The 21,196-nt window shown below is 50.7% G+C and overlaps 1 protein-coding gene across 1 annotated transcript in view; it reads right to left on the minus strand.

The window, feature by feature from the left end:
* The window catches only part of LOC111147524 (zinc finger CCCH-type containing 12D), a 29,484-nt gene extending 9,691 nt beyond the window's left edge, over positions 1-19,793 (minus strand). Inside the window, exons 1-4 of the mRNA XM_022503580.1 lie at positions 19,698-19,793; positions 19,311-19,514; positions 11,072-11,428; positions 1,644-1,783 (exon numbers count right to left, since the gene is read on the minus strand). Of these exons, the coding sequence (XP_022359288.1) occupies positions 1,644-1,783; positions 11,072-11,376 (445 nt within the window). The 5' untranslated portion in view covers positions 11,377-11,428; positions 19,311-19,514; positions 19,698-19,793. The remainder of the gene's footprint in view (positions 1-1,643; positions 1,784-11,071; positions 11,429-19,310; positions 19,515-19,697) is intronic.
* Positions 19,794-21,196: the final 1,403 nt, after the last annotated feature.

Genomic DNA, 21,196 nt, shown 5'->3' on the forward strand with positions numbered 1-21,196 from the left:
TTAAGCGTCTGCCTTAGGCTCAGGTCATGGTCCCAGGGTCCTGGGATCAAGCCCTGTACTGGGGCACCCTACTCAGCGGGGACCTTGCTTCTCCCACTCCTCCCTGCTCTTGCATTCTCTCATTATCTCTGTCACTATCTCTGTTTCTCTCTCTCTCTCTCTCCCTAATAAATAATACAATCTTTAAAAAATAAAAATAATTTTTAAGAAAAGAAACTATTAAAAAGAAGGCTGACGTGGATTGGGTGCCATTCTCCCTGCAAAGGCCAGAGCATTCAGGCCGGGGGAGAGGGAATGGGATGAGGGCAGAAGTCAGGGTGAGAGCTACTCCTGGGGCTGCTGCATCCACCTTTTCCCTACCCTTACCACTATAAAGAAACTGAGGTGTCACTAGGAAGGGGGAGTTTTGCCATGTGGCCTCTGACCTCAAGTAAAACCATCGTGGTTGTGGCATTGCAGTGAACATGGACTGGGCTGCCCAGACTCCGGTCTGCTGGGTCTGCCCGAGCAAGATCTGCCGGTCAACACTGAAGGCCCGCCCAGCCACTGCGGGAAAGAGCCACACACCAGGAGAGAAAACACAAGGAAATCACATAGATATGGATCTAAGCTCTAACCAAACTGGCTCTTTATCCACAGATAAAAACTGGCCACCAAAAAAATCACCAGACTTTTGAGAAGACGTAACAGCACACACACATAAAGGGAGAGAGAGAAAGAGGTGGGGGGGAGGCGGTGAACAAAGAGAAGTGGCCCCCAAAAATAAACAGCATTCACAGAATTGAAGAGAACTTTTTAGAGTCTATATTAAAACAGAAATAGTCTACGGAGACTTCATCCCTAAGACAGGAGTGTCATTTCATTTAAGTAAGAAAGGCAGAGAATCTGAAAGAGAAGAATCGGTAATTGGTGACTATGGACAGAATTAAACACAACACCAAAAGCTTTTGGTTAAAAGGCTGAAAGAGCAGAACTGTTTGTGTCAATTGGCCATTTAAGTTTAATAGTAAAAGACTGGTTAATGATAACAATGCATCGTAAAACCTTCAGAAGGAAAGGAGAATGTTTTGTAGACCATTTGTTATTTTTTGTGTGTGTGGCAGTTTTAAGTTATTAGTTTTTAAAATCAGTACTTTTTAATGGAAACAACTTGACCAAAAATCTGTCACAGAATTTTGAGACCCATTAAAACAAAAGTTTAATGAGAAAAAAAAAAAGGCTGAAAGAGGGGTGTCTGGGGTGCTCAGTCAGTTAAGCATCTGCCTGCAGCTCAGGTCATGATCCCAGAGTCCTGGGATCAAGCCCCACGCCAGGCTCCCTGCTCAGCGGGGAGTCTGCTTCTCCCTCTCCCTCTGCACACAATAATTTGGGGGACTGAATCCTTCACACTAAAAGACAAAAAATCTGTTTATTCATCTATTCAACAACTATGCACTGAGCACCTACTACAGGGCAGGTACTGTGCTAGGTGCCAGCGCTATGGCAGTGAGTATCCACAGTCTGCGCTTTCAGGAGCTTACAGTCCAGGGAGGAAGACAGACATTATCACACCAATAGCTAAGTAGGTAATTGACTGTAACTGTCCAGAGTACTTCCAAGGAAAGATGAACAGTACTTCATGAGCATATCCCTGCTACACCTACCTCTAATAGGGGTGTCGGATCTCGGTGGGTCTTTCCTCCAGGATGGGACAAAAACTTTGATGTAGGTGTGTCCTCTGTCCCTGAACCAGTCCACAGCCAGCTGGATTCCCCGGCAAGAGAAGGCTTCTTTATTTCCATGGCTACAAAGGGAAAACAAAGAAATCTGTAGAGTCACAGGAAGGGTTCCCAAAGAGTGATTTCCCCGATCGTATCCTGAATCACAGTCTCCTAATCAAAGGGAATCAGGAAAATCTGCATTTTAAAAATAGTTCGTTCTTTGCAAAAAGTGTATCCCTTAACTGGCACCGTGCAGCATGTGATGGTACGTATGTGGAGAGGGTACTGGGCTCCAAGGGACGTGCATTCCGAGGAGGAATAGACAAGAACCCCCTTTTCGCCTGAAGCTGGTAAGGATCAAGACGGGATGGAGGAGAGTGGCTGTCTGCAGAATGCTCTTGTCCTAAGAGAGGGGTGTCAGTGTGTTACGGGACTCCCCAAGTCCAAGTAAGGAGGCCAATGCGCCCCCCCAAATGCCCCTGAAGTGTCGATGGAAGCAGGAAAGAGAGAGCAGCATGAGAGGAGGCCCAAGACCAGGCAGGGCTTTGCGTGCCTTCCTGAAGGCTTTCTTCCCCTAAGACCAATGAGAAGCCATAGAAGGATTTGAAGACTGGGGGGTCGGCGTGATGAGATGTGATCCAATCCTGGGTATGTTTCCCAAAGCTGCAGCACAGCGGACATTAAATTGGAAAGGAGCAAAGTGGGGGTGAGGTCCCAGATAAGAAGTTGTCACAGTCATCACAGCAAAACTAGATAATGACGTGGACCGCATGGGTGGTGTCGGAGAAGGGAGAAGGGGAGGTGAACCTGAGAGATATTTAGAAGAGAAAAATCTCTAGAATGTGGTGACTGACGGGATAAAGGATGATAGAGAAGAAGGCTCTGAGAAGGCCTCCAGAACTCTGGCTTGTGCAGCTGTGGGCTCCCAGTTGACCCAGGGCGTTCTGGAGGAGGACTGGGTGTGGAGGGAAAGATTTCTGTCATGGACACACAGCAAGGGGGAGAAGCCTCTGCGAGGTCTGGGCGGAAAGGCTAAGGATACAGCTGGGGTCTAGAAGAGAGTTCTGGGCGATGCGCTCACACAGCAGTTGGAGCCATGGCATGGAGAGAATGGCCTGGCTCCCTGGAGGGAGAGCGAGAGGCCTGGAAGATGGGTCTGGGGGCACTCTGGGACTCAGCAGCTGGTTACGGGGAGAGTGGGGCAATCTCACAGGAGAGACAGAAAGGGTCTACCAGGTCACAAGGAAGTTAACCAGAGGAGGCCGGCATTGTGCAAGCCACAGGAAAGAAGCAGCCAGGTGCTTCTCAGAGGGACCCACGAAGTCTGAAAACATGCCTCAGATTGAGTCTGTGCAGGTCAGTGATGTTTTGCTGGCGAGGGAGACAAGTAGATAGACCTGAGATAATGAGACTGCAGAATCAGACTTAGCTCTGGGTGCCATTCAGCCTGGCCTCAAGGTGAGGTCACTCTCTGCTCTGCTTCCTGCCCAGCCACCTGCACAGCCTGCAGCCCTGTATCTTGGCAGGCACCTTCTCCACGCCTACCGCAGGACCTTTGAACCGGATATTTCTTATCCTCTTGGCCTGGTCCATGCCTCCTTCTCCTTCAGATCTCACCTTCATCTCTACTTCCTCAGGAAAGCATCCCCGGACCCTTATTCTGAGTCCTCGGGGGACTAATCCCAGTTGAAGGATGACACCCACCCTAGGAGGAACAGGTCTCCCCCTCTCCTAAGTCACAAGCTCCTTTTGCTGCCCGCTGAATTCCCAGCACCTGCTATGGTGCCCAATGATGGGTAGCAGGTCAGTAAAAATGTGTTGAGTACATGAGTGGCTAAGAAGACACAGGTCCTTTGAGCAGCTAGAGGAGGAACAGCCCCAGGGGAAGAGTTGGCTAGAAAGACTTCAACACAGGGAAGGCTCGGCATGCCTAGGGACCAAAGAGAAAACAGAGTGACTGGAGGCATGGAGAGGGGGCAAAGGGGAGAGTTGTATGGGTTCTCAAAGAGCCGAGGGTCACCAGGACCACCGTCTGCTGAGAAGCCTGGCCTCCAGCAGCCCGCCTACAACCAGACAAGGACAACGCTCCCGATTTTCATGCTGGCAGTTTGTCTTGGGCACAGCCCCTCCTGCTGTTTCCTCTGAGGGGCCAGGAGAGGTCCGGGTTTGCAAGAGAAAAACGGGAGTCTCTGGAGACACAATCCGTAGTAGTGCAAGTCAGGCTTTGTGGAGAGACCGAAGGAGAACTTGGAACTGCTTGGGTTCCAGGGACGATCAGGAACCAGGCCTTGTGTCCTATATCGGTAGTGTCTTCCGGTTTAGAGAAAATAGCCCTCTGGCCACGGAGGGAGGCTGATGCAAACACTAGGGGAGAAAAAATGTCAACGTCTGTGGTGAAAGGAAGAGGAAGTGGACAGCGCGTCCCTCTGCCCCAGCGGAAGCTGAAAAAAGAAAGGCGACGGAGAGAGAAAGAAGGGGTCCTTCCCAGGGCCCTCACCCCTGCATTCCTCAACTGCTCTACCCCCTGAGCCAGAAGCAGAGGGGTCAGGGTAGAAACCTCAGGATGGGTGCAAAGAGGAGGCCGAAGGCTTTTGGAGAAATCCTGGTTTTAGCAGAAGCAGCCTCCCAGGGGGCTATGAGGGTGCCTTGGAGGAAAGGGGCAGACAGGTGAGCTGGAAGCAACATTTCCGGATCCCTTGCATGCCCGCAGGCCTGGTGGATTGTCTGAGGCCTGGGGATGGACAAACAGGCCCCTGGAGGGGGACAGAACTGTAAGCCGGGATGGCATCCCAAAAGGCCAAACGGGACCAATGACCTTTCTCCACTGACCCTTCTAGAAGCCAGGCCAAGCCAGACCAGCCACCCTTTAGCAGAGACCAGTGAGGGTCCCAGACCCCCCTCTCCCAGCCAGCATCAGGTCTCTAAGCCCCCAGATGCCATTTGCGAGAAGAGCAGGGGAGAGGAAAATGAACCCCAAATCATCCAGAAGGCAGAAGACACTGAGATATCACAAATTGGTAATTTAGGTTTGCTCTCTCTGCTACCTAAACAGGTAGGGAAGAGATCGCATCTTCCCCAGAAAAGGTCTATTTTCTGTGCATATTAAAGCAGGAATGTGAACAACTAAAGACACTCCATCCCCAAACATGCCTCTGTCGGTCACAACAAGGTCTCCCCTCCATCAGTTCCCTAGTAAACATATCACTGCCACAATTCTTTTAAAATGGTTTCGCGAGTTCTCTCTTCTCTGTTACTTCCCGTCTGTTTCTGACTGCACACCTTTGTGGGTAGGTGGCTGGAGGGGCCACATTCAGTGATGAGGCTGAGCCCAGTCCCTCTGAAGAGGCAAAGGTGAGAAGGGCAATGAGTTCTGGTGACGGGCAGGACCGCAGACTGCAGGGGCCCTCCTGGGGGCACGTGGAGGGGAAGGAGTAGTAGTTCAGGAGTTCAGAAAGAGAAAAACTGAGGAATGGTGCTACCATCCATTGGCGCTACCATACCATTTTGCTGCTTTGTGCAGCAAAAACGGGTCCCATGGCCTCTTTCACACAAGACTCCAAGATGGTGGACCCTTAGCCAAGAGTTTCAAAAGGGCAACAAATACCGTGAAGTCCAGGAGAAGATGGAACAACCACACATCAGCTCATAGCCTTTCTTCCCTCCCTAAGAAGTGTTCTCCCTTCCAGCTTTGACTCCAGGTAAGGGAAGTCAGGGACTAAACCCTAGAGTCACTTAAGCTGTTGTCTCTGGAATGGAGGGTTTTTATTCAGGTCCGTGGTTCTGCAGGACTGGATTCCCACACACCCCACTCCAACCTCCCCTCTGAGCCTTCTGGTCTCTTTTGAGATGTGGAGACTATTATTGTTCAATCCTTGCCATATATATATATATTTTAACCAACCTCAAAACCCCATTATGGCTGCCCCATTTTTGACCACAGAAAGCCCCAGGCCATGGCAGGATTGAAGCCACAAGCAGGGACCACCTTCTCAATGAGTTGGGGTGGGGGGGTCCTCTCTCTAGGAGCAGGCAAGCTCCCAGTCAGGCAAGAAAGCCCCACGGTTGCCCTAGGACCACACCTCTCGGCACACAGATGAAAATGCAGAAGACAAAAACACCTTCTCCTTTGTGCAGCCCTCCACTCACTCAACATTGATTTGTGAGCAAGGCTCTGTGCTGAGTCCTCAGAGACCAGTGAACAGGACAGTCCTCATTCCTGCTTCCTGGAGCTCATGTTTAATATTTGTGGAGTCCTATGTACCGGGCCACTTGGCACTCGGCGCTCCAATCATTGCAAGGAGCCCCTGAGGAAGTGACCATCCTTCCACTGTACCCTTGAGGAAACTAAAGAAAAGAAATGTGTCCAATTCCCTGATCTAATGACAGGTCTCAGAGCCTGACCTGTGGGGTTGCAAACTTCTCCGCCTCCATCTCTTATCCCAAGTGTTCCTGCCCCTCCCAGTCCCTGCCTGTGGAAGCAAGACAGTAATTCTTTTGGAGCTTAAGTCACCTGCTGTTACAAGGCTGGCATTGGGGGGAAAGACCTTAGCTCTTTTTTTTAATTATTTATTTATTTATTTATTTGACAGAGAGAGAGATCACAAGTACACAGGCAGAGAGAGAGGAGGAAGCAGGCTTCCCACCGAGCAGAGAGCGCGATGTAGGGCTCGATCCCAGGACTCTGAGATCATGGCCTGAGCCAAAGGCAGAGGCTTAACCCACTGAGCCACCCAGGCGCCCCAGGACCTTAGCTCTTACTAACAGTCACTGCAACCAGCTCCCCAGGCAGCTGAGAGCCAGGCCCTGGGAAAAGGAGACAGAGGAGGGAGGTTTTGAATAAAGGGAGGGTGGTAAGGGGAAGTGGGCGTCTGCCTGAGGCAGGCTTTGTCTGCAAGACAATCCCACCTGGGGCAGCCAGGGTTCTGCAGCCCTTTACGGGGAGGAGCCCACCTCACAACTCATCACTGTCGCAGTCTCTTCCTCGGAGCATGCGGTGGCGGTGGCGGTGGCTGTGGCGGTGTGGGAGGAAAGGAAAAGAGAAGTGGTGGTCCCTTTAGAGCATGAGCTGTGAAGGGATGCCACTCTTTCCATTCCGTTTCTTATTTGGAGTTAAACTGCAAACACCTGGAACCTGGAGTTTATCGCCTTTGCCCCAAAAGATCTTTCCCCAGCTCACGTCAGGGGGAAGAGAGAGGGTGGCCTCTGGAAGAGGGGTCACCTTCATCTCAGAGAAGGAGAAACAGGTGCAGACCTAGCCAGCATAGGTCAGAGGCAACTCAGGAGCTCCACAGCAGGTGTGGCCCCCAGCCTTGGAGGGCAGCCTCCACTAGTAACCCATGGGGGTGGGGGAGGAGGCTGAGGAACCCTCACCCCCTTGCAAGTCTGAGGTCTGATCACTGAAGATTCGTGACTCCAGAATAAGTCAGATTCTGTTGAGGTTTCCAAGAGTTTAAAAATGTACATGAGAACCCAAACAAAAAGCCCTGTGCACCCCAAAATGAGGGCACATTTACATGAAACCCTCGTCTGGGGGCAGCAAGAGGATGTGAAATTATCAAGTGGTTTTTCGCCCAAGCTGAAGTCCTTCCAATCTCTCTTTTCCGGCATTTGCCTACAGAATGCACCACCCAGGAGGCGGCAGTCAGCCCCTGAGAAGCCGCTCAGCTCCTAACACACAGTCCACGAAAGCCACCGTCTGGTTCAAGACTGCTGGACTCTGTCCTCAGGGTCAAGTGCGACGCCCTCGAGTACTCTGAGCCCATGCCCTCCTCTCTCCGGTATGGACATGCGTGCACATATGCACAGGCCCACCCACGCCCCTCGAAGGTGCTGGGACTGTGCAGGCAAATCAGTCTTTGCTCGCTCTGCCAGAGCCACAGGTCAGGGCACATGCGCGGCCCTCGGCACACGTTCCCAACATGCTGGCGGCAGCAGGAGAGGCGTCCTGGGCACCGGTCCTGCAAAGACCACCTGCCCCCTGGTGTGGGAGTGACGGTACCCAGCAGAACCCGTCTGCAGCAGCCAAGTCGGGGCTCATCCTGCCTGGGAAGGGCTCTGGTCCACACAGGCAGCCTCTGGCGCCAGAATAGAAGTCCATGGGGTCAGTCTCCCACTCTGAGACACTTTCAAAGGCTGGAAAGCCAAAGCTGCACAGCACTAGAGAAAGTGCAGGACTTTGGGAAGAGCTCTGGAAGCAGAGCCTGGCACTTAACAGCTCTGTGACCTTGGGCAAGTAACCTATCCTCTCTGAACCTCTGCAGAAGAAGAGCAATTCCTTCATAAGAAAAAGGCTTTTGATGCATAAAATAATCACCTTGAATCCTAGAATGTTACTGGTGGAAAGCCACTGAAGATGACGTTGATAATGATGATTTCATCCAACCTCTTAATTGTATAAACAGGGCTCAAAAAGTAAGGTGACCCACTCCAAGGTCACACAGCTGAAAAGCTAGACCTGTACTGTCCAACACATAGGCACTCACCACAGTTGGCTATTTACATTTAAATTCAAATTAACTCGGGGCGCCTGGGTGGCTCAGTGGGTTAAGCCACTGCCTTCGGCTCAGGTCATGATCTCAGGGTCCTGGGATCGAGTTCCGCATCGGGCTCTCTGCTCGGCAGGTTGTCTGCTTCCCCCTCTCTCTCTGTCTGCCCCTCTGCCTACTTGTGATCTCTGTCTGTCAAATAAATAAATAAAATCTTAAAAATAAATAAATAAATAAATTCAAATTAACTCAGATTAACTCAAATTTAAAATTCAGGTCCTTGGTCACAATAGCCACATTCCAAGTGCTTAGTAGCCCCATGTGTCCAGTGGCCATCGTAATGGACAGTGCAGGTATAGAATTTCCATCATCAAAGGGAGTTTTTTTGGGCAGGTCTCAGCTAGAGGTCAGGACTGAGAGCTTCGGACTCTCGTTGGCTCCTGGGGGCAGCAAGGACATGTGCTCCAATCTGCCTTTTAAGTCCTTCCCCACTTCTTCGGGCCAGACAGCAGATGAAACTGTAGCCTCTTCAAAAGCAGAGAATGGGCAAATCTGTGATGCTACAAAACCTCAGGAAAGGAGAATTTTCAGAAACCATGTTTCTGAGGTTAACTGAGTTTTGAGGTTAGCAGATCATAACTAGACACTATGTTGGGTTTCAAACTACCCATTGCCTCTAAAGGGTGAGCCCCACACTGAAATCTGTCCTTTGCAACTGGGACTGGGTAGAGCCTGAAGGTCATGGGTTATGTGGAAGCTGGCTGGAGGACACAGTAGGAGGACATTGTCGTCAGAGAAAGAGCAGGGGATGAGGTAGGACCTCAAACCCCAGCATCTCCCAGACTTGCCCCTGAGCAAACCAAGTCCCACCCATCAGCTGGTGGTTGTGCAATGTATCTTTTTTCCTAACTAAGGATGCAGGGGGCTGGGGAAAAGGATGGGATGTTTGTGTGCGTATAGACACACGCGTGCGTGCACAGATATGTCCACACGCTGAGACCTCACACAGACACACGTGTACTCATTGACTGAGATGCTATTTAGGCAGCAAGTGTGTGAAAGCATTAGAGCTCTGACACACTCTTTATAACAAGCTTGAGTGATGGCTTTCATTTGTCACCCACACAGATGGAGCGTGAAGGGGTTAAATGGATGACAACAGTGGGAGGTGGGAGTAGGAATAAATGGGTTTATCTGGAATGCATCGTGGTCTGCCCACACTTTCCTGTAGCACCTGACATAGTCCTTCTAGCCCACAGCTATTCTTCTGATTTGGGATCACAGAGCTGGTACAGTCTTAGGGCTGGAAAAGTCTTCACTTTAAGAAATACCCTTTTAGGGGTGCCTGGGTGGCTCAGTGGGTTAAAGCTTCTGCCTTTGGCTCAGGTCATAATCCCAGGGTCCTGGGATCAAGCCCTGCATTGGGCTCTCTGCTCAGCGGGAGCCTGCTTCCTCCTCTCTCTCTGCCTGCTTCTCTGCCTGCTTGTGATCTCCGTCTGTCAAATAAATAAATAAAATCTTAAAAAAAAAAAAAGAAAGAAATACCCTTTTACCTTTAAAGCTTCCTTTCTACAGACCTCCAGAAGGAAAGGGGACTCGTCCTGCTTGGAGGCCAGGTCCCCCTCACAATCCTCAGACTTTCCAGGACACTCAGAACCTTAAAAATTCTTAAAAGTCCTTCCAACTCTCCCTGAGATCTCGAATTAAGCAGGATTTCATAGGCTGACCTGTCAGGTCCCTACACGGGAGCATGTGTGCTGATGTCCCAGAGAGCCCAGGAGCAGCCCACGGTGACCAGGCTGGCTCAGTCTTGACCCAATACTCTCAGGACACGTGGAGCGGGACCCCTAGGGACAGTACCCAGAGCTGGGCCATTCTGGGTGGAACCATTCCAAACTTCTATCTTGCAGGGCCAAGTTCCAAGTGAGCCCCAGCCCCCTGGGGAAAGCCCCTAGATCTGCCAGCCAAAGGACGGACACCCTCCTGACTCATTCAGCACTGTGGATCACACAGCTTTTGTCAATTCCAGCCAGTGTCTCAGCGTTTGAAGGGAGAAGTCATCTGTTTACAGCTACGAGGGACCGATTTCCTACAGATCCACCCTTTGCCGGCCTGCAACTCAAGCCCCTTAGCACAAAACTGCCCTTGTGTGAATACAGTCTCCTCCTTGCCCCACGTGGAGTGTGGCTGAGACTGTGAGATTGTCTCTAAGCTGAATGTAGCCATGCAGGCGTTGCGGAAACACACAAAGATGCCCAGACCACTGTGTCTGCAGCTCACAGGCCACAGGTGCATGTCTCAGACGAGCTGGGGAACCACAGCACCACCAGCCATCTGTAGGGAGCAGCCCCCAGGAGACGGCTTGCCACTCAAGCACCTTTTCCCATCTGGTTCTAGTCACCCTGAGAGAGGCTGCACAGCTATCTATCTATTAGCCTGTGTCCCAGAAGACACTTGAGGTGCTGTGACTTTCCCAGTCCCACAGCTGCTCAGGGAGACTCCAGCTGAGAAGCCACAATCTGCCACCGCCCAACGCCAGGCTCCTCCCTGGTTACCCACAGCCCTCCTCAGTAGAGAGCCTCTCCCTGGGTTAATATGAAAGCAGGAACTACCTGCTGAATGCTTCCTCTTTGTCAGGCACTGTCCTAGGCACTGGGTGCGGCTCCAGGTCTTACAACTACCTTCTAGGAAGGTTTTATACCCACAGTACAGATGGAAAAAGTGAGGCTCAGAGAGATTAAGTGACTTAACTAAAGGCCGCACAGCTACCAAGGGTATGGAACGGGGATTCAAAAGCCCATCGGTTAGCCCCAAAACTCTTTTGACCAAACCACTGGAAAGAGGGACTGTCCTCCCAACCCTGAGGCTACAGGATGAAGGAAGTACCTCATTGCCACGTTGCTGCCATCGATCACTATGGGTCGCAAGGAACCCGCGGGGCCTCCGCAGTCCTCTTCCAGCTCCGCTGCTGGCCTGCGCTGGACAGAGTCCAGGGCCGCGCAGGAGCCCCTGGGAACGAGCAGGGGCGCCCCGCTGCCCTCACCGGCCCCCGGGCGACTGCCGGTCTGGATCAGCTCCCGCAGCACGTCGTTGACCAGGGCGCCCTTCCCCAGTTTGCCCAGCACTCTGACCACATCCTCCCGGCTGTAGCCCAGCTTCTGGAAGAACTCCATCTTGCTTGAGTGCTCCATGCTGCGGCAGCTGGGCCCCCGGTTCCTTCTGGCAGGGCCACGCGGTCATGAGCTAAAGAGAAAAAGCCTCCATCAGGTGTTTTGCGAGCCGCCTGGCTTGGAGACTGTCGGGTTACTGAGGGCAAATTCTGCACACTCCCTCCCCGCCTTATCTGTCAGGAAATCATGTTGCCTGGTCCCCTTGGGGATTTTCGGTTGCTCAGTGTGGTTGGGGAGCTGCAGATGCAATCGTGCTGCTTTTACTAGAGCACCTCTGAGGGCTTCAGCGCCCCCCCCCCCGGACCCCCCCCCCCCCCCCCCCAAGGAACCTCTGGTCAGAGACACCGAGGGCAGCTGAGCAGACCACCCAGGGCTGGGAACATTTGTGCACGGACAGGCCAGAGGAATGTTCCTGAGGCTCCGTCACTCCGTCCTGCGCTGAACAGCAGCCCCACCCCCCAAATTCATACGCTGAAGCCCTATCTCCCAGTCCCTCAGATTGTGACTCTGTTGATTAAGTTAAAATAAGAGTTGATTAAGTTAAAATGAGGTCATTAGGGTGATCCCTGATCCAATTTTAATAGTGTCCTTATAAGAAGAGGAGAGTTAGGGACGGCTAGGTGACTCAGTCCGTTAAGCCTTGGACTCTTGGTTTCTGCTCAGGTCATGCATGATCTCAGGGTCTTGAGATTGAAGCCAGCTCTGCGCTCAGTGGGGAGTCTGTCGCCCCCCTTCCCACTGCCCCTCCCCCCGCCACTGTGTGCACGCTCTCTTTCTAAAATAAGTATATCTTAAAAAAGAAAGGGTCATAAAATTATAGTTCCTATGAAGAAAAATGAAACAATGCTCAAGCAAAAAGAATAAAAAGATACAATGCCTCTTCCTACAAACTCCAAATCCCACTTGCCTCTCATGCTCTTTGTATCCTTCCCATGCTTTTCCGATGTCCTGGCTTGCGGATCCAATAGATCCACATATACACTGTCTTAGTGGGGTTGTTTTTCCATAAATAGATGAGTATTCAGCCACTTGCTTTTCTTATTAAAAATGCATCTGGGAACCCTTTCTGTGCCAGTATATCTGTTCCGGGGTTTGCTGTATCCCCTGCATCAAGGACAGCGCCTGGCCCAGCGGACTCTCCATGCAGATTTGCCCAGTGAACGTGGTGAGTAACCGTCTGCTAGATGATGGAAGCAGAGCTTGCCTTCCCTTTGCCCCTGTTACAGATCAGGCTCAGCGCACCCCTGAACGCATCCAACCTGTCACCTGCCCTCTTCCCAGCAGCACAGGTGCCCTACCTCCCCTCCCTAGTCTCCTGCCCACACCTTGGCAGCAACCACGACTTCCTACCAGGTTCTCAGCGGGGCTCCCCGTTCTCTGCAGGGCCACTCCGCTGAGGCTGGAGCCCCAACTCAACGGCCCCCCACCGGCTCTGGCAGGAATAGGGCTTCCGCAGCTGAATCCAACAACAGCTTCCAGGGCCTTAGGCAAACTCTCCTCTGCTCTCAACGGCTCGGGACCACACCCTCGCATATCATTTTAAATCAAAACATTTGGAAAACATTTTGGACCACCTCTCCCTGAAACTCTTCTCCCTGACGCCCTACAACTTGGCCTGAGTCTTCTAAGTCTGTCCAGCTCTTTCTTTGGTCTCTGCTCATGTGTTTGACGATGAGGTCCTGCCCAGGCAGTCTGCTCTCCCAGTCATGCTCCCTACTTGCCCTTACATTTCCCTTACACACACACACACACACACACACACACACCAGCCTCCGGACCCTGAGCGGGCGTGGGCAGGGGGAGGGCTGTCCACGGCTGCACTTCGGGCTGAGACCTCGCTAAGCACCAGGCACCTCCCCCCCGCACCGCGTTATAAATCTGTGAGGCAAATGGCATGCGTGCTATTTGAATGAAGTGTCCGGGGAGCTCAGAATCACTTGCCCAACATTTGCTGAGTCTACTTCAGTGCTTGTCTAAGTGTGGTCCGTGGAAATTCAGGGAAGGCCTAAGACCCTTTCATGGAGACTTCAAAGTAAAAACTGTTTTCGTAGTAACACTAAGGTTATTTGATTTTTTTTTCCCACCGCTCTCATCCTTACCAGTACACCATGAAGTAAGTGTTCCTGAGAGCAGGTGTGGTGTGATGTTGCAGCAGAGTGAACGCAGAAGGCGAGAGGCAAACCCAGCCCCTTTCTTTTAAGCCACATATTAGAGATTTGCACAGCGTAAATCAGTGCCAGTCTCCTTACACATTTTCTCGTTTGGGAAAATAGAGTTATTTTTCATAAAAATGCATCATTTATATTAATGTAATGATTTATGGTTATTTTAGGTAAAGGAATATTGTTCAATTTCTTAGTTTTAGTTTCTCATAGGGTGCCTATCAATGGATAGCTAGAACCCCACAAGAACGAAAGCTCTTTGGCATCCCCAATAGTTATTAAAAGTGAAAAGGAGTTCTGAAACCAAAAGTTTCTTCTTAAATCCAGAGCTTTCCAGTAGGTATTTCCAAGAAGATGGTTCCATGGAGGTGACACATAGACATGTCACCCAAGGCCCCGGGACAGAGGCACAGGGTCTTTCCCTCCTTCAGCCTGGCCACTCTCACCCCCATCTGCCCACCTCCCCTCCCTCCTCCCCCCTTCCACCACCCCCCCACTCCTCTCTTCTCCATCCCATACCTAACTCACTGCCAGACTCCCACGGGCAGCCTGCGAGCTGTCCCCACACAGTGCTGACCCTGGTCCACCTGCCGCCCACCACTGGCCCACCTGGCCCTTTGTTTTGAGTCCTGCTGAATCCCTCCCCACTCCCCAAGCATTCCAGAAGGTTCTCATCACTGTGCTTCTGCATATACTTTCCTCTCTACCTGGAATGCTCTTGTTGGTTTGGCAAACCTCAAGATTCAGCTCATCAGCCCTGAATTCGCAAACAGAATGAGTGGCTTGGTCATCTGTCTACCAGACACTTTGCTCACACCTCTATTAGAACGCACTGATGTGTCATTTATCTGTATCTCAAGAAACTGTGAACTACATTCCCACCTATGTGCCTCAGAATCACCAGCACCTGGCAGTGCTAGTATATTGGAGAGTTCAACAGAGTTTTCTTCAGTTAATTCCCAAAGCTGAAAATAATCTTCCCTCCTGAAATATTTTTTCTTGGGTCCCCATCTCATTGAATGGCATTCCACAGACCCCAAGAAGGAATCTCAAGGTCACCTCTCACTCTTCCCTTTCCCTCCCTTCTACACCCAACAGGACAATTTCTACTTCCTGCACATTTTTCACAAGCACAGCCTCTGCTTTACATCACAGCACCCTAGTTCATCCATTCATTCATCCATCCATCATGCATTCATTCATGTAATAAACACTTCCTGATCACCTCCTAGGCACTAGGCACTGTGCTGGGACCCAGTTCCATAAAAACTAATATACAGTCCAATTTCAATTTGTTCTTGACCTATTCAGGAAAACAGACCAAAAATGTAAATAACAAGCCATAAATCATGACAATAAGCACAATACTTTCAAATAGAAAAAAAAAAATGTGCTTTCAAAACTCAGGTGAGGGGGTGCCTGGGTAGCTCGATGGGTTAAGCCTCTGCCTTCAGCTCAGGTCATGATCTCAGGGTCCTGGGATCAAGCCCCTCACCAAGCTCTCTGCTCAGCAGGGAGCCTGCTTCCTCTTCTCTCTCTGCCTGCCTTTCCGCCTGCTTGTGATCTCTCTCTGTCAAATAAATAAATAAAATCTTAAAAAAAAAAAAAAACAACACTCAGGTGAGGAAGGACTTATCTTCCTTTGAGGGGAAAGGAAAGGCCAGAAAGGCCCAGAACTGGACAATGAAGGACCAGCTGGCTTTTCCCAGTTGGGGAAGAGTTGTGGTATCTCTCCCAAGGGATCCTGGGGAGGCCTCCTCACCACAATCCCACCCACCACAACACTAATCCAGCCAGTCCACGAACCAAGATTTCTGTCCCTCCATCCTGTACAGACTAAATGTCATAGATCTCGATCAGGAGAGTCACGGCCCTCTCCACCAGGCCTGGCCCCCTCCCCAAGCCCCTTGGCCATGATCTTCTAGTCCATCTTCACCTTCTGCTCCTTGACCAGCAACCAGTCCTTCCCCTAGGGATGATAGTTCTCTCAGACTGGGGTCCAGCTTTGGTCTTTCCATGGAGGAAGAGGACCCTCACCCAGCCTAGCAGGCTAGCCTCACACCAGGCATTGCTCATTGTCCCTGGAAGACCCATGGGTTTCATCCGGACCCTTCCTCCCTCTTTCCGGAGGCCTGCCCCTTCCTGCCCCAGACCTGACCGCTGTCATCTCCGTCCTTCCCAATCCTGCTAGTCCAGCTACACCCCCACCTCCACGCCTCCCTGCTTATGCGTGCAGGTGGCACTTCTTTTGATCCAAAGGACAGAGAAGAGAAGAGAGAGGAAGGCTGGGAGACAGAAGAGAGAGAGGGAATGAAAGTGAGAGAGAGGGAAAAAGAAAAAAGGCTTCCCAGGCAGCATGAACACAGCAGTTCGTGTTCAGTGTTTCCACATTACCTTCGTGTACAGACTCTTCCTTCAACTTCCCATCACGCCTGGGGGGAGATGAGAGATAACAGCCTTCCCTTTTCACAGGTGAAGAAACTAAGGCTCCAAATGGCCCAGGGTCAAGGTTATATAGTAAGAGGCAGAGACTGACAATATGTAAATGCCAAAAGTGACATGTTACTTAGAGTTGTGTTCAAGATGGAAGTAATATCTTACTACTACAGAAATGGAAAAAACAAAATATAGCTGAGCTGGGTGACTTCTCTTTAGTCACAAAGTAAGAGCTGCAAGGAGAGTCCATGCTTGTTTTAGAACTCTGTGGTCTGGTATGACAGCATCATAAACATTTTCAAAAGGAAGAGACCTGGGGCTTTTACCTGGGCTGGGGGAATGAGAGCGGCCATATTGAGGCCCCGTCCTCAGCAGCTCTCCACAGCACCCATAGGTTCCAAAAGAGTTCATTTTCTTCTCACTTTTTTTTTAAGATTTTATTTTTTGGAAGTAATCTCCACACCCAACGTGGGGCTCGAACCCACAGCCCCGAGATCAAGAGTTGCATGCTCCAGCCACTGAGCCAGCCAGGCGCCCCAAAAGAGCCCCTTTTCTAAGGAAAGGTTATGCGTGGGACAGGCAGCTGTTTTCACAGAAAATTAACTGAAAGAATCCACCTACTTCAGAGGCTTTCTCTGCCCCCTTGAGATTTTAAAACCAACTTCATTTCCTTTTAAAATTTCTAAATAAGAAACGTGAGGTGGGCGCGAAGGCGGGTGGTGGCGTCTGTCCTCAGGAGCCTCCCCTGGCCCTCAGGCCACCCTCCCCTTGAGATGCTCCAGTCTTTGAGCTACAACACTGTCAGCAGCTTCTTACCCCTTTCTATTTTTAAGTCCTGAAAGTATGAACAATTTCATTTCAGTTTTCTTCCTCAAGCTTGACTGGAAGTCACAAACAGCACAGATGATTAATCAGTAACAGTGTGAAAATCTTCAGTCTCCTCGGGAGCTCTTATGGTGCTCCCAGCACTTCCCTGCAGTTCATGGTCAAGGCAGCCACGGAGATGGATTCGCGTTGAATCCAGCTTTGGAGGTGGACTCACAAAAGAGCAGGAAAGGAAGGAAGGAAGAGGGAGGGAGGAGTGGGAGAACTTTCTAAGGATGGGAATCAGAGCAGACCTGTTCCTCCCAGAGTCAGCCAGCCCAGGCTGAGGTCCTTAACCTCTGACTGGAAGAGCCCGTGAGGAGGAGAATGCACAAGTAACTGAAGAAGGAGAGAAGGAGGGGATGTTAGAGAGATCAGACGCAAAGAGAGCCAGCAGCTCACAGGCACCCAGTGTTTTATAGTGAAAAGGTGTTTTCTTACATGTTAACTTTGGAGATCTTGACCTCTGTGGGAGACGGAAACAGGCTACCTCATGATTCATGCTGCAAGTAAGAAAACTAAAGAAAAGAGAGGTCTTGCCAGCTTACCCAAGGTCCTGCAGCTAATAAATGGAAGGGACTAGACTCCCAAGGGTAGTGATTCCTGTTACGGCCTGGCCCAGAGGGTGCTGCCCGGGGCTGCTCAGGGGGCCACAGAACAAGGCAAGCCCATGGGCCCCGGGGTGTGTGCATTCATCACATTGCCCTTGACCCTCAAATGCGTTTCCGTTCACCTCTGTGAGCCCCAGACCAGTCCAGCACATTACAACCACCAGAAGTCACCCCCATGGTGAGGACAAAGCTCTTGTGAACACAGTCTGTGCAGTGTTCTAGTTCAGCTCAGGTCAGTGGAGTCGTCAGTTAGATTTTGGGGAAGTCACAGAAAGGCAAAAACATCAGCCCACAAGATTTGTGTTCTGGGCCTGGATTTTGGGGGATTTTTAAAGGGTATTATAATTTTTTTTACAAAAATTGTGGTAAATTATACATAACATAAAATTTACCATAGGAACTATTTCTAGGAGTGCAGTTCAGTGGCATGAAGCAACCATCACCCACCATCCATTTCCAGAACTTTCTCATCTCGTAAGACTGAAACCCTGTCCCCATTAGACACTAACACCCCACCCTCTCTCCCCCGCCTGCCTCTGGGAACCACAGCTACTCTGTCTCTATGACTCTGACTACTCTGGGTGACTTTTAGAAGTGTAATCATACAGTATGTCCTTTTCTAACTGGTTTATTTCATTCAGCATAATGTTTTCCAGGTTCACTCTGTTGCAAGCATATGTCAGAGTTTTCTTCCTTTTTAAGGCTGAATAATTTTCCATCGTGTATAGAGACCACCTTGTGTTTCTCCATTCACCTGTGGATGGACGCTTGGGGCGCTGCCACCTTTTGGCCATTGTGAGTAGCGCTGCTGTGAGCCTGGGTGGGCTGGCCTTTTGTTTTCTCCTTGAACTTGTCCCTTTCCCTTCTGTACTGCTACAAGTTACTTTGGATAGACACACAAGTATATACATACAAGCCCTGATCCATAACCCAGGGCAGCTCTGAACCAAGTTTTTCCAAAAACCACCCTCTACTATCTTCCACACGCACCGTACTCCCGCGTCAGGTGTCCGAGCTCCTGGGCTGGCATCACCTGGACTTGGAGGCCACTTCATAATCCCAGAGGCATGGCTAAGGTTTCTCATAGCCACAGGGAATTAGCTAAAATTGTCTTCAGTGCCAGCCATTACGATTTATTTCCATATCCTCATGGGCCTTCTCAAAGACCACAGAGCCATCCTTTAAGGGGAGATGGGGCTTGGGGCTGCTCCCAGATCTTCCTGATCAGCCAGGAAACTAGACACTCACAAATCAGTATCTAGTCTAAGACATGCTTTCAAGAGCCTTGAGACAGGTTGAAAATGTGCCTGAGAGTTCTAGACCTTCTGATTTCATAAAATTAAAATATCTTCAAAGATCCCAGCAGGATGGGCAGCTGGGTGGCTCAGTGGGTTAAGCCTCTGCCTTCTGCTCAGGTAATGATCTCAGGGTCCTAGGAATGAGCCCCACATCGGGCTCTCTGCTCAGAGGGGAGCCTGCTTCCCACTCTCTCTCTGCCTGCCTCTCTGCCGACTCATGATCTCTCTCTCTCTTTGTCAAATAAACAAATAAAATCTTAATAAAAATTAAAAAAAAAAAATAAAAAGATCCCAGAGGGAGTTTTTCCTTAAACTGAAGAGTTCCTCCAATTAATCTTTCTCCTATGAAAGCCCTCTTGAAATTAAATATAATTGTGCTAAAATGAGCAAGGATTTCATCTAATTTTTTTTTATCTGCATACTGAACATCATGTAAGACACAGGAAATCAAATCGCTCAAAATAATGCTAATCCAAGAACAGCCCTCCAACCTGCCCGCTGTCCCCAGTACTGTCTCCTCCGCCCCTGGACCGGAGTCTTCAAGGGGCCTGTCACAATGACTGATGGCTGGGTCAGGCACTCACCTGCAGAACGCGTAGCTCCAGCCCCCACGGTGGGCTCAAGTTCCCCTCTGCACCCCGGCTGTCCTCCCAGTTAGCCAGGCGTCACTGGAGCTGGGGGAGCACAGCCCGGCTGGGCCACACAGCCATCAGGAGGCACTTCACGCCAAAGCTCCCCTTCCTGGACGCCAGAGTCATGGTCAGCTGCCAAGGTAGTTTTGCTTTGAGCTTTAAAAAAAAAAAAAAAGGAAAAGAAGAAAGCAATCAAATGAGGGAGGCAGATGTGAAGCCTTCACCCCAGCATGAGTCACCGAATCAAAGTTTAACAACCACATGCAAAACAATCTCTCTGAGGGCACGGGCAGGCTGCACAGGAAAGCCAGGAGAGACTCAGAGAACAAACGCGCTCACAGTTTCCGCTCCACGTTTCCACTCAGGCCTTCAGCATCTGCTCCGAGGTGCTCCCCAGGAGGGGTAGTGCTCTTGACTTCACAGAACTAAAGCGTGCAGGAGTGACGAGCGTCCAGGAGAGAACAGGAATGCCTACCAGCTCGGGGTGCCCAGGCGCCTGGGCGCAGAGAAGGACCCTGGCCCCAATGTCAGAGTCCCACATGAGTCACAGAAGCCTTCAGGCTCAGGGGATGGGCCTCCGTCTGCATCAGGATGGGGAGTGTCCACGATGTGGCTCTGGATGGGGCGGCGCCAGCTTCTCCAGCCACGGAGCTGGGAGCCTGCCCGGGGGCCCACCTGACAAGGGCATCTGCCAAGCAGCCAGGAGCAGCACACCCTGAACTTTGCATCTGTTTCCTGCATTGGGGGAGGCCCGATGGGGTCAGAGTGAGAGCAGAAAACAGGCACCACAATTGGCCCACCTCCACCTCCCAACAGTGACAGGTCTCTAAAGTGACTTGCCTGAGGACACCCAGTGGACAAGTTGGTCAAACTGGGTTTAGAATCTGAGAGTTCAGGAATGGCACAAGTTGACTAGAATTTGCTGCTCTTCTTTTTCTTTTTTAAAAGATTTTATTTATTTATCCGAGAGACAGAGACAGAGCAAGTAGGGGGAGGAACAGAGGGAGAGGGACAGACAGACACCCCACCAAGCAGAGACCCTGGTGTGGGGCTCGATCCTAGGACCCCAGGATCTGACCTGAGCTGAAGGCAGATGCTTAACCAACTGAGCCACCCAGGCGCCCCTACTACTCTTCTTTCTTTATCCCCCTTCTGTCTCCCACGGAAGATGTGAGGCAGTCTAGAATACTAAAACATGGATGGAATGGAATCATTGCCACCAAAGTACAATCAGATATGATTAGAACAGGGGGTGCCTGGCTGGCTCAGTCGGTAGATCCCATGATCCTTGATCTTGGGGCTAGAGGTTCTAGCCCCACGCTGAGGGTAGAGATGACTTAGAATGATTAGAACAAAATCGAACATGGTATCAGAACCTAAGTTTAAAGAGTCACTTCCTCTGGGCACTAGCTCCAGCTTTGAGTTTCCTGGCACAACGGCCTTCCTAAGGACAACCACGGCTGGGTTAGTACTGTACTGGGAGCCTTCCATTGCCACGTTCTAGCCCCACAACCACTGATGGCCTCGCGGTCATTATTCCCGCTTTGAGACAGGATCATTGGGGTGAGAAAGGGTAACTCAACTGCCCGAGTTCACTCAGTAAGGGTTGGGTCAGGACTGAAATCCAGGACCCCAGAGCTCCCCAAGAACTCTCTCTACACTGTGACCAGGGGCATCTCCGCTGTCAGATCCTGAATAAAGCATGCAGGCTTTCCCCATGAAAGAAACATTTTCCTGGTATTACATTTTAGGAAAAATCTAAAAATCCTTATGCTGAGTAACATATGAGACGGTATTTTCTATTCAAGTCCTATAGAAGCTCAGAGGTCATGGGGGGG

Source organism: Enhydra lutris, unplaced genomic scaffold (assembly GCF_002288905.1).
Source record: "Enhydra lutris kenyoni isolate GAN:26980312 unplaced genomic scaffold, ASM228890v2 scaffoldscaffold17, whole genome shotgun sequence".
Classification (NCBI taxonomy): Eukaryota; Metazoa; Chordata; class Mammalia; order Carnivora; family Mustelidae; genus Enhydra; species Enhydra lutris.